General features: G+C 46.2%; 1 protein-coding gene across 1 annotated transcript; it reads right to left on the reverse strand.

The window, feature by feature from the left end:
* Positions 1–5,698: 5,698 nt before the first annotated feature.
* On the reverse strand, positions 5,699–11,477 carry LOC308491546 (uncharacterized protein). The gene is made up of 2 exons (XM_081035316.1): positions 10,258–11,477; positions 5,699–7,161 (listed from the first exon to the last, which is right to left on the reverse strand). The coding sequence occupies exon 2, from the start codon at positions 7,155–7,157 to the stop codon at positions 6,180–6,182; it is 978 nt and encodes a 325-aa protein (XP_080891442.1). The 5' UTR covers positions 7,158–7,161; positions 10,258–11,477; the 3' UTR covers positions 5,699–6,179.

The raw sequence follows: 11,477 nt of genomic DNA on the forward strand, positions 1-11,477 counted from the left end.
TGGGACATGTTTCTTTGTTTCCCCATTCTGGTTGACTCTCCGTGTTTGCTTCGATGTATTAGGTAGATCCCCTAGGATTCTCGGTCTTTGCTGGGTTATCTTACGTAGTGTGTGTCCTTTATATCTGACTTGCACCACTTCCCTATTCTCCTGTGCGTGTGCTCCAAAGGTGACCCTGGTGTTGTGTATATTGTCCTGTGTAAAGTTGAACTTTCATTGCTTTTGGCTGCTCAGTAGGTGGGGTTGATCCTAGGCCGCCTAGTTGTGAGACTTAGCTCTGCCCTCGGTGGATGATCTGCTGCGTGAGGGTTGACCACTCCAATTAGACTTGGCCTCTATGGGCTCTTGTGCCTGTAGAGAATTCCCTCTGGGTGTGTCACTTGTAGGTCAAACCCAATAATACTCTGGTTGGGTCTGGAGTTGGTGCCAGGAGGTGTCGAATCTTGTGACTCTTGGGCTGGGCCCTGGTGTAGGGCAATTTCAGAACAAAGCCAATCACCAAGCACAACAGCAACAACAAAGTCAAAACCAAATACACTCACGTGTGAAAACAACCAGTAACCCACACTCAGCACAGGCAAAAATATCAAAGATACAAAAACAAAACAAAACAAAAAACGCAGCGCCAGTCTTGGCTTAAGCCCACCAAGTAATCTCCAGGCCGTCCTCTGCTGTACCAGAGAGTTCTCTGTGTATTGTTCGGGCAGAGCCGGTCACCTGGTGCCCAGAGTGACCCTGGGACGGCAGTTGTAGACGAGTGGGGCTATCGGGTCTGGATGGTAGTTTCTACAAAGTCAGTGCAGTTTCTGCTCTTACCTGCACATATGCGCACTGAGAGTAACACAACCAGCCCTGTGCCCAGGTCTCCTGAGTCTTAGGTCACTCCTTCCGCGTGTGTGTGCGTGCGTGCATGTGTGCGTGTGTGGTGGGAGATTTCTGAGCTGCTGAAAGCCCAGAGCTGCGACTGCTGCCTACTGCTAACCCCTGGGCATGTCTCCACAGTTGTAATTGCCCTGCCCTGGGCAGTCAGAGAAGGTGGGGACTGGGGATGGAGGAGTCTTCTCTCTCTCAGCCCAGCAGTGTCACACACTTCCAAGCTTCTTCCCTGGGTCGCAGTAGCTACAAACCGGGTCCTCCCAGATCCTGAGCACTATGGGTCCTCTGTAATCTGACACTACTCCTCAGATCAGGGGCCAGCGTGAGTCTCTGGAAGGGTGGGGGTAGGATTGGGAGAGTCGGGGGAGGGGCCCAGGTATGGTGCTTACTTCCTTTGTCCCACCTAGGGCCCAGCTGGGGGTCTCAGCTGAGGTGACTGCCTCAAACTCTGGATATGCTGCTCTCTGGGCAGGGAGATGAGCTGTGGGACACAGGGACAGAGCCCACCTCCTGGCTCTTGTGGTCTCTGTTCTGTCCTGGGACCACCTGCACCTCCGCAGCCATGGATGCGGGCCACGTCTCCCTTCCCACTTCCCCTGCTCGCCCAGTTTGCCCACCTTCAAGTCATCCTCCTACAAGTCTCTTAGCTGTTCTGTGTGATGAGCAGAGAGCATGACTGCTGTTTTGAAATCTCGGTCACAGAGATCACAATCTTCCGTAACTTTGACTTGGTTTCTGGAGAAGTGTCACCTTCTCTCAGTGTTAACCATGTCACCTTGCTTCTTCATGCTGCTGAGTGGCTTGTTCCTCTACAGGCACATTTGAAGTAGTGAATACTTTCTTATGTAGGTACATTTCGATTTGAACAATTAAACAGGTATATAGTTAGAGGTCTTTCTTTTGTTTTCAGTAGATGGTACAAGAGTGTAGTTTCTGTTTTCTCCCACAGGTGCTCCTTGAGTATGGGAGGTCCAGGGGCGGGGGCTTAGCTGTGGGTGTGGGAGTCCAAGCCTGGGTGACCAGGGAGATGGGTGTTGCAACTGCATCCAGGTCTCCAGGGTCTCTGGTCACCACCACCACCACGCAGGTGGGGGAAGTGGGTGGTTGAGGGGAGCGTGTTCTTGAGCCCGCTGAGCTGCTACCTGGTTCCCTATGTCTACTGGTAGCACTGTGTGTGGTTGTGAGCCTGGAGAATTGTTTCTGCTGCTGCTACTGGTCCCTGGTGGTGCCAGCACTGCTGCATCTGGAGAGGGGTGGGGGGATGCTGCTGCTGCCCCGCTTAGCCTCCCCTGGGCAGTGATGTGGGAGCTGCACCCCGTCCCCTCCACCGCCACTGCCTTTGCTGGGGCTTCAGGCTCAGCCTTGTCCCCCTGGAACTGCAGCTGTGGGCTGTCCCTGTGCTTTCCTCCATCCTGCCTCCCTTTCACATCCAGTGCACCCTCCTTCCCTTTTACAGATGCGTGGTCTTTTAAGGAATCGTAGTGTGTTGAGCAGAAGATCCTTTCTTGGGCTATAGATGCCCGATGAGTTGTAGATATCGTGGAGATAGAAAGGGGTTGTCTCTCTTGACATGATGTTTACATCATTCCAAAGAATATCCATTTTGATCAATGCAGGGTGGTTTGTGGTTTTGATGGTGTTTTGTGGCCTCCTTTTTTTTTTTTTTAGTTTTATTTTATTTTTACATCCCTCACAATGTGAACCCCCCTCCCCCCATCCACCACCACCCCGACCTCACACCGAGCCATCACATTATACACATAAAATTATAGTTGGCATTCATTAATGTCCAGTCTCTGGTGTACAATGCCATGACCAAGCATCCACCGCATCCCTGAGGTGGTCTCCCAAACAGGAAACATGTCCATCGGACACCCAACAAAATCCCCAAACACTATTGAGTAAGTTCCCCAAAGTAATTCTCAAAAGACCCTGAGGCCATCCTGTGGTCTCCAACCGCCCCCCAATCCCTTCACCCTTCCCCCCATCTCCAACCCCCTCCTCCCCACCCATCTAACAACTGTGGCCTTCTTAATGCAGAGAAACATAGCACAGGCCTGTGCTAAATGGGGCTCCAACCTTGTGTTTTCATTTAGCTTCCCCTTAATAAATCATAGGAGAACAAAGCCAAGGATTTTCGGACAGCCCTTCGGCTAAATGGAGTCCAAGTCCTTCAAAGAGGTGAACCTGGAGGAAGGACTGGGTACAAAAAGAAAGTGAATGGCCAACGCTTCTGTAAATTCTTAAGCATGATGCACAATTAAAATGTTCTCAGTGGTTTCACCACAGAAATCAGAAGATGAAAGAGTGTAAAGGCAGAAGCAATGAGAGAGAATATGCTTGTGGACATTTTTCCTTTAATTATTTTTTGGTAGGAAAGAGGTGTTTAGTTTTCAGTATTTCCTCATAAATTGGAAAATTGTTTATGTTAAAGTCAATGCCCTCATTCCAAGGCCAACGTTGTTCCCTTGTGAGGCGTTGGGTTGCCCAATCATGCAAGGCTGAATAAGAGATGGAAAAGCCCCACTCTGTCAAGATTCAGAGATAAGTGTCCCAAATCACTAGGGAACACTGGAAAGACTGATGATGCAGTTGTGATGATGTGAGGTTGGACACAAGTGCACTAGATGGTAAAGAGAAATCTGTTTTGTGTTTCCCATTTCGCTATACTTAACCCCCACCATGAATAATACCTGTGTTGGTTTATATTGGTCAGCCAAATTTGATTCTGAGGGAAAGACAAGTCATTTTAAGGAAGAATTTCCTCAACTTGAGTTTGCTTTCTTTAACTCATGATTTTCTCCTTCAAGTTCCCTTTTCTGTGTTTAGAAATGTTTATGTTTTATAAATTGAGTGTGTTTGACTTCTGTTAATAGGACTTGTGATATTAATCTGTCTTTATTTTTATTAATGACTTTAAAGATAATACTTGAGTTAGAAAGCTACTATTTTGTTTCTCATGCTTTAACATTATTGAGCTACATGACAAAGTTTTACATATTCATTTTCTTTGAGTTGTACTCAGAAATTGATGGAATTTTCCGGAATATGAGGTAGTAGCTGGCATAGCACGCTAGCCTCAATAGGGAGACTTATCCCATTCCTGGCCCGCAGCTCCTTGGTTTGGTGACCTCAGGTGACCTATATAATCTCTGTGAGTCTTGGTTGCCTCTTATGCAAAATTAGGGACTTTCACTAAATCAGTGACTTTCAGACCTGAAAAATATTCTTTTTATCAAAGAATAGTACCGTTCTTTGAGAAAATTTTTTGTGTTTAATGACTCTGTTTACCCAAAAATAAGACCTAGCCGGACAATCAGCTCTAATGTGTCTTTTGGAACAAAAATTAATGTAAGATCCGGTCACATCACGTCACATCATATCATATATCATACGCGGTCTTATATCATAGTAAAATAAGACTGGGTCTTAATTAATTTTTGTTCCAAAATGCATTAGAGCTGATTGTCTAGCTAGGTCTTATTTTCGGGGAAACTCGGTATATAAAAACAGAGACCAAGGGTGGCCAGTTGCCTCAGTTGGTTAGAGTCCAAGTTCTTAACAACAAGGTTGTGGGTTCGATTCCCACATGAGCCAGTGAACTGCGCCCTCCACCGCTAGATTGAAAACAATGGCTTGAACTTGGAGATGAACCATGGTGGGCAGCCGGTTGGCCCAGTGGTTGGAGCACTGTGCTCATAACACCAAGGTTGACAGTTCGATTCCCACATAGACCCGTGAGAAGCAATGGGTTGAGCTTGGAATTGGGCTGCTGGTGGGGAGCCTGTTGGCTCAGTGGTTGGAGCGAGGTGCCCATAACACCAAGGTAACCGGTTCAAGTCCCACATTGGCCAGTGAGATGTACAATCCACAACTAGATTGAAAAAAAGAACAATTTGACATCCGGGAAACGCAAACTGTTCCTCAGTAGTCCCCAATTAACACAAAACAAACCAAAGCAGAGACGTGTAGAGCTACCTAGCTAAAGGAGGGATGCAGACTCCTAAGCTGTGCTATCCCGTGGGTGTCCCCAGTGGAACCTGAGCTTTCTCCGAGACGTAGTCTAGTGAGAAATGCCAGTAATGAGAAAATCCTTCTAGTTGAAATCCTTTGAATTAAAGTTTGCTGATACATTTTTTGTGTATAATTTTCTCACCTTTCTATATATTTGATAAATGGAAAGTATAAATAAGACTGCAGAAATGTTGTCCTTATTAATGTTGGACTTCAAGCTACTTCCACCATCTGAACACACTCCTCACCTAGAAATAAACATACCGTGTTTCCCCGAAAATAAGACATAGCTGGACCATCATCTCTAATGTGTCTTTTGGAGCAAAAATTAGTATAAGACCTGGTCTGATATTATTTTATATTACATAAGACCCGTTCTTATATTATGTTAAAATAAGACCGGGTCTTATATTAATTTTTGCTCCAAAGGTCGCATTAGAGCTGATGGTCCAGCTATATCTTATTTTCGGGGAAACACGATAGAAAGTGCTGAAGTAAATATTTAAGAAAACAGCTGTTTTGGGGGAAAATAATAATAATGCTACGTTGGTAGTTCCTCAATTCAAGTCGTGTAAAAATGTGATTTACATTTTATATTGTTGATTAACAATAACTTAAAACTGTTTCATGAAAGTCTTTTCCCTTCCTATGGTATTTAGTTACTGATTTTACACGGCCTGTCTGGTGATGTTGTTGTCACATTATTCACGTTATAAGCCCTTTCTATCAGGCCATTCACAAAAAAAAGTGTTATGCAAATATTGGAAAACAAATTTGTCTTCCCCTGTCGGTGCCTGCCGACGAGACGAAGTTGACTGCTGCAGTTCTAAGTAGAATGCCTCAGCCCAAGTTTATTTTTGCAGCTTATATACTCTGGGCATCAAAAAGTAACAGAACTGTCTGCAATCTAGTAGTTACAATAAAGGTAATACACAAGGGCCTGTTTTTCGGCCAGCTCCACACTTCCTGACCTTGTCTAGTTCTGTGTTCTCAAAGTAGCAAGTTTTGCCTTGCTGGGAGCACAAACCACTCAAGGAAGTCAAAGGCTCAACATTTCACAAAACAACACCTGCTAGCACTTCAGCACGGTTTCCCACAGGTCCCCCTTTTTTGTTATATATATATATAAAATTAACACAAGGGTCGCGCCTGGCTTAGCTGGTTGGTACAGATATGTCCATTTACCCATCATAGGAGACCATCCCTCTAGCGAACGGTTCCTGTCTTAGGTTATGTACATTCTTACCAAATCCTTACCCGTCTTTGGCTGCCGACCCATTGTAGGGGCTTTATACACAGGTGTCAGTGACACGGTGAACCTGGGCAGATAATCTCAACTCATGAACCTTTGTTTGGAGATCGATGAAGCCCTTGAGTATTACCTTTGTGAGCAACGGAGTAAACCACATGAATAGAGGAACACCAACAAAGATTATTACAAAAGGCAGTAGCAAATGGAACAGAGCTAGAAAGGAGGGGAATTCTCCTCTGAGGTCCGAGTACCAAGGACCTGAAATGTTAACAGGTACCATAATGAAAGATGGTCGGTGGAGAACTACAGCTCTGGTTTTGTCATTTGACCAATTGATGCTATTACTTAGGTTACACTGTATACAAGATACATTAAACTGGACCCCGTCAATAGGGGTGATGTTAGAATTACCAATCATAAGCACATACGGAGCCTTGACACAAGCAGTGGCATTGCCTTCTACCTTGCCTCGTCCCTCGTCCATACTCATAGTCACTGTATCCACTGCTCCCACTAGTTTCCAAATATGTCTTGGGGGCCGGGAGGTATACTGTCTCCAAAGGATGGATCTGTTGTTTTTTCTGTTCTCCTCACCGCAAGGACCATGGGCTTGTGGTGGAGGTGGGTTTTTATCCCTGATGTTTTTCCATCCTGCTGGCTGATGGAATGTGACACTCTGTCCTTGGTTGTCTCCGTGAATTGTCTGGCTGCCCACACGGAAACATCCGGTAACGACAGTCTTTGCGAAGCATATGAGGAGTCCTATGCCCAAGCTGCTATGATTGAATCCAACAGCTTGTAGGACGGCAGGAGCAAATGGATGTCCTAATAGCCTAGTGTCATTTGTCCCACCAATGACTTCAGGCCCGTTCCACACAGTGGGGTGTAGCATGGGAGGGTCAGGAACATATGCCCAGTATGTCTCACCCTGAGGCATCTGCGCAACCAGCAGGATCTTGAAGACGCTCATCAGCAAGCCGCACCAACCTCTCAGGCAGCCACCGCGCACCTCCATTGTCCTGTGAATAAACACAAACATGCCCTCGTCCCCAAATTAGGACTGGGTCTGGCCCATGCCACTGGTTAGTAACTGGATCCTGCCATCTCACTTGGGCATAATCTTGTTGAGTGTTAGGATGCCAGAAGCGATCTGCGGCAGATCTGCCACGCGCATCCAGGTTTAAAAAATTTAGAACAAAGAGTGTGATTAAGGATTGTATATGTGGAGACGGGGTAGACTCTAACACTGCTGCCACACATTTTTGACATAGAGTAGGGCTATTAGCCATACCTTGAGGCAGCACCAGCCATTGATATCTCTTCATAGGTTCTTTTTTTTTTAATTAATTTATTTATTTATTAGTTTCAGGTGTACAAAACAAGGTAATACTTAGACGTTCATCATTTATATCCCTCATACTGTGAACTACAGGCCGATATCTCTAATGAACATAGATGCAAAAATTCTCAACAAATTATTAGCAAACAGAATTCAGCAATACATTAAAAAGATCATACACCATGATCAAGTGGGATTCATCCCTGGTATGCAGGGGTGGTTCAACATCCGCAAATCAATTAGTGTGATACACCACGTTAACAAAATGAAAAATAAAAATCACATGATCATATCAATAGATGCAGAAAAAGCATTTGATAAAATACAGCAACCTTTTATGATAAAAACCCTTAAGAAAGTGGGAACAGAGGGATCATACCTTAACATAATAAAGGCCATATATGACAAACCCACAGCTAACATCATACTCAATGGGGAAAAGCTAAAACCATTCCCCCTAAGATCAGGAACAAGACAAGGTTGCCCACTTTCTCCACTTCTATTCAACATAGTGCTGGAAGTTCTAGCCACAGCAATCAGACAAGAGAAAGAAATAAAAGGCATCCAAATTGGTAAGGAGGAAGTAAAATTATCATTATATGCAGATGATATGATACTATATATAGAGAACCCTAAAGACTCCACCAAGAAACTATTAGAACTGATAGATGAATTCAGTAAAGTAGCAGGATATAAAATTAATATTCGGAAATCAGTTGCATTTGTATATACCAGTGATAAAATAGCAGAAGGAGAAATTAAAAAAACAATTCCATTTACAATTGCTCCAAAGACTATAAAATATCTGGGAATAAATCTAACCAAAGATGTAAAGGATCTGTACTCATAGGTTCTTGTAAGTTAGTTGAAGCAAACCTTTTACAGTCCTTGGGGCACAATGGTATGGTATAAAAACAATCCTTTAAAGCCAGGATTCTGTTATATGTGTTTTGGGGTATAGCAGAAGGATTAGGCAATCCTGGTTGTAAAGCCCCCATGAGCTCCATAGTCTCATTTATTTTTCTCAAATCTTGTAACAACCTCCATTTACCTGATTTTTTCTTAATTACAAATATGGGAGAGTTCCATGGAGAGTTAGAAAGTGCTGTATGTCCCTTATCGAGTTGCTCCTGTTCCAGCAACCTTGCAGCCTGTATCTTTTCTGATGATAGGGGCCACTGTTCTACCCAAACAGGTGTGTCGCTTTTCCAAGTGATAGCATCTGCATGGGGTACAGGAGGAGTAGTGACCCCCGTTAAAAATATCCCAAGCCAGCTCTTTGTGGTAAGGGCGAGGGAAAGATAGGCTCTTTTCTCCCTTGTCCAGAAGGACCTAAGCCATCTCTAGGCAGAAGTCCCTGATCGAACATCATCATAGTGACCTGTTGATTAGGGCTGTACAGGTAACCTCCATCTGACTCATGACATCTCTGCCCCATAGATTGACAGGCAATCCTGCCACTATGTATGGTTGAAAGGATCCTTCATGTCCCTCTTGATCTTTCCACAACAATATATCACTGCTCTGTTGTGGTGACTGAGATTGTCCTATGCCTTGTAATTGGGTTACTGTTTGCTGCTTTGGCCAGTGGCTAGGCCACTGATCTGCAGTTGAAATAGAGACATCGGCCCCCGTGTCTAAAAGGCCCATGAAGGAACGGCCGTTAATGGATAGTGGTAATTCTGGCCTGGTGTTGAATGGCCTGGACCCAATAAGCATCTGATGAACCAAGGCCCGTGTCGCCGCGGGATTTACGGCCTGCTGTTTTACCCGGTTTGACATGTGGAATTAACAATGATTGTGCTATGCGTGGGCCCTTATCGATCACTGAAATGCCTCCAGGCGAATGTGTCATAATCTTGATCTCTCCTGTATAATCCATATCCACAACTCCCGGAGCAACCAATATCCCTTTCATGGTAATACTACTCCTTCCTAGGGTTAGTCCCACAGTCTGTGGAGGCAGAGGCCCAAAGACCCCTGTAGGAATAGCTCGCATTCCCATCTCAGGTGTTAGTACTGTGTAGGCGGCGCTACTGAGGTCCAATCCTGCGCTGCCCGGGGTTGCTGGGAAGAGTTCCTGAATGGATTTCCCTGGTGGGGGACCAACTGCGGCAGCGCCCCATAACATTGTTGCGGGGCCACAGTAAGCTGGGAAGGCGGCCAGACTGCTGTGCCAGGTGAGGTGGCCGCAATAAGACTGTCACAACCACGCGTGCACCTGCTGGGAGTCCTCGCGGGTGCTGAGCCGCGCGGGTTTCGCCCGCGGCGCCGCGGCCTCCGGCGTCTCGCAGCCCGCCGGCTCGGGCAGCCCGTAGCTGGATATCGCGTCCCCGCGCTTCACAGGCTCGCACTGTGGCTCCAACTCCTAGGCGGCGGCCGTGCTGGAGGCAAGGCCCGTGGCTAGGGGCTGGCCCGGGGACCGTGGTTTGGCCCGTGGCTCGTCCCAGGGATGCGGGGTGGCGGCAGGAGGGCCCGTCAGAGAAGCGACTGGCTCTTGGTCTCCTCCACCGTCGCCCTGCCCAGGAGGGCGGCTTCGGGCCTCATCCGGCCCCTCTGCCATAGTTGTCTCAGCCCCACTCTGCTCTCTTGTCACTGCACCATCTGCCACCCTCACTAGCCCCTCCCCATCTAGGACCTGCTCATCTAGGCCCTCCTCATCTTGGGGGTCCAGTCCGTTTAGCACACTTTTTAACATTTGAGTAAACGACATTCTGCTGTTACCCTGTCCCATGATTTCTTACTCCCGACTGTGGTATCTCACCGCACCGCTTACCTTATGCAACGCGTCTCAGCTCCGTGCGGTGTCCTTCACTTTATCCCCAGTATTCAGGTCCCTGTTCGGGCGCCACTTGTCGGTGCCTGCCCACGAGAGGAACAGTCCCTGAAGTGGGGAGTAAGGATTGAGAAAAAAGAAGAGAGACAAAGATGGGATTGGGAGGGCAGGCAATTCTAAGTAGACTTCCGCAGTTCTAAGTAGAATACCTCAGTTCTAAGTAGAATGCCTCACCCCAAGTTTATTTTTGCAGCTTATATACTCTGGGCATCAAAAAGTAACAGAACTGTCTGCAATCTAGTAGTTACAATGTTTAGATAAACAAGGAGGTGTTTCCTGGCCAGCTCCTCACTTCCTGACCTTGTCAGTTTCTGTGTTCTCAAAGTAGCAAGTTTTGCCTTGCTGGGAGCACAAACCACTCAAGGAAGTCAAAGGTTCAACATTTCACAAAACAACACCTGCTAGCACTTCAGCACGGTTTCCCACAACTAACAGAAAAATGGGGGCTAGCAAGTAGATGGTGACTGAGCTAGCCAGAGTGGCTTGCAGTTAGCACGGCGGATTGCAGTTAGCAAGTGGGGTGGGTTGGCAGAGACAAGAGGATGGCAGGTGGCAGATCGTGTGGCTCCTGCCTCCTGTGTCTCCAGCCCAGCCACCAGCGAGAATACAGTGGTGTGACTGCCCTATCTGTGGCTCCCCTATCTGAGGCTCTTTGGCCTTACCATGTCCTGCGTTCGTATGCGGGGAGCGGCACTGAAGATCCCGCAGTACCCCCGGCGTGACATCATAGTTCTTCTTGATTGTTTCATTTGCAGATCCTTTTGGCTTTCTACATGTACAGACATGTAATCTACAAATCCTGACAAATTTATTTATTTCCGATTCCTAGAGATTTCATTTCTTTCTCTTTCTTACTGCAAGCATGCTGTTGACTAGAAGTGGGGATACTGGGTTTATACGTCTTGTTGAAATAGTAAAGGAGAAACAGGCTATCTTTCAATAATTATGTCAATAGTGGCATTTTACCAAAGAGTTGTCCTTTATTAATGCATTAGTTTTCCACTGCTTTATAACAGATCACCACCATCAGAGCACCTTACAACCACCCTGTAGGGACACAGCCCCAGAGAGCAGTTTCCAGCTGTATCTGTAAACTCAACAATATATAGTAGTATGTATGGAACAAAATTACTTACTTGAATTGTTAAATTATCATGAGT

Source organism: Rhinolophus hipposideros, assembly GCF_964194185.1.
Source record: "Rhinolophus hipposideros genome assembly, chromosome: 23".
Lineage (NCBI taxonomy): Eukaryota > Metazoa > Chordata > Mammalia > Chiroptera > Rhinolophidae > Rhinolophus > Rhinolophus hipposideros.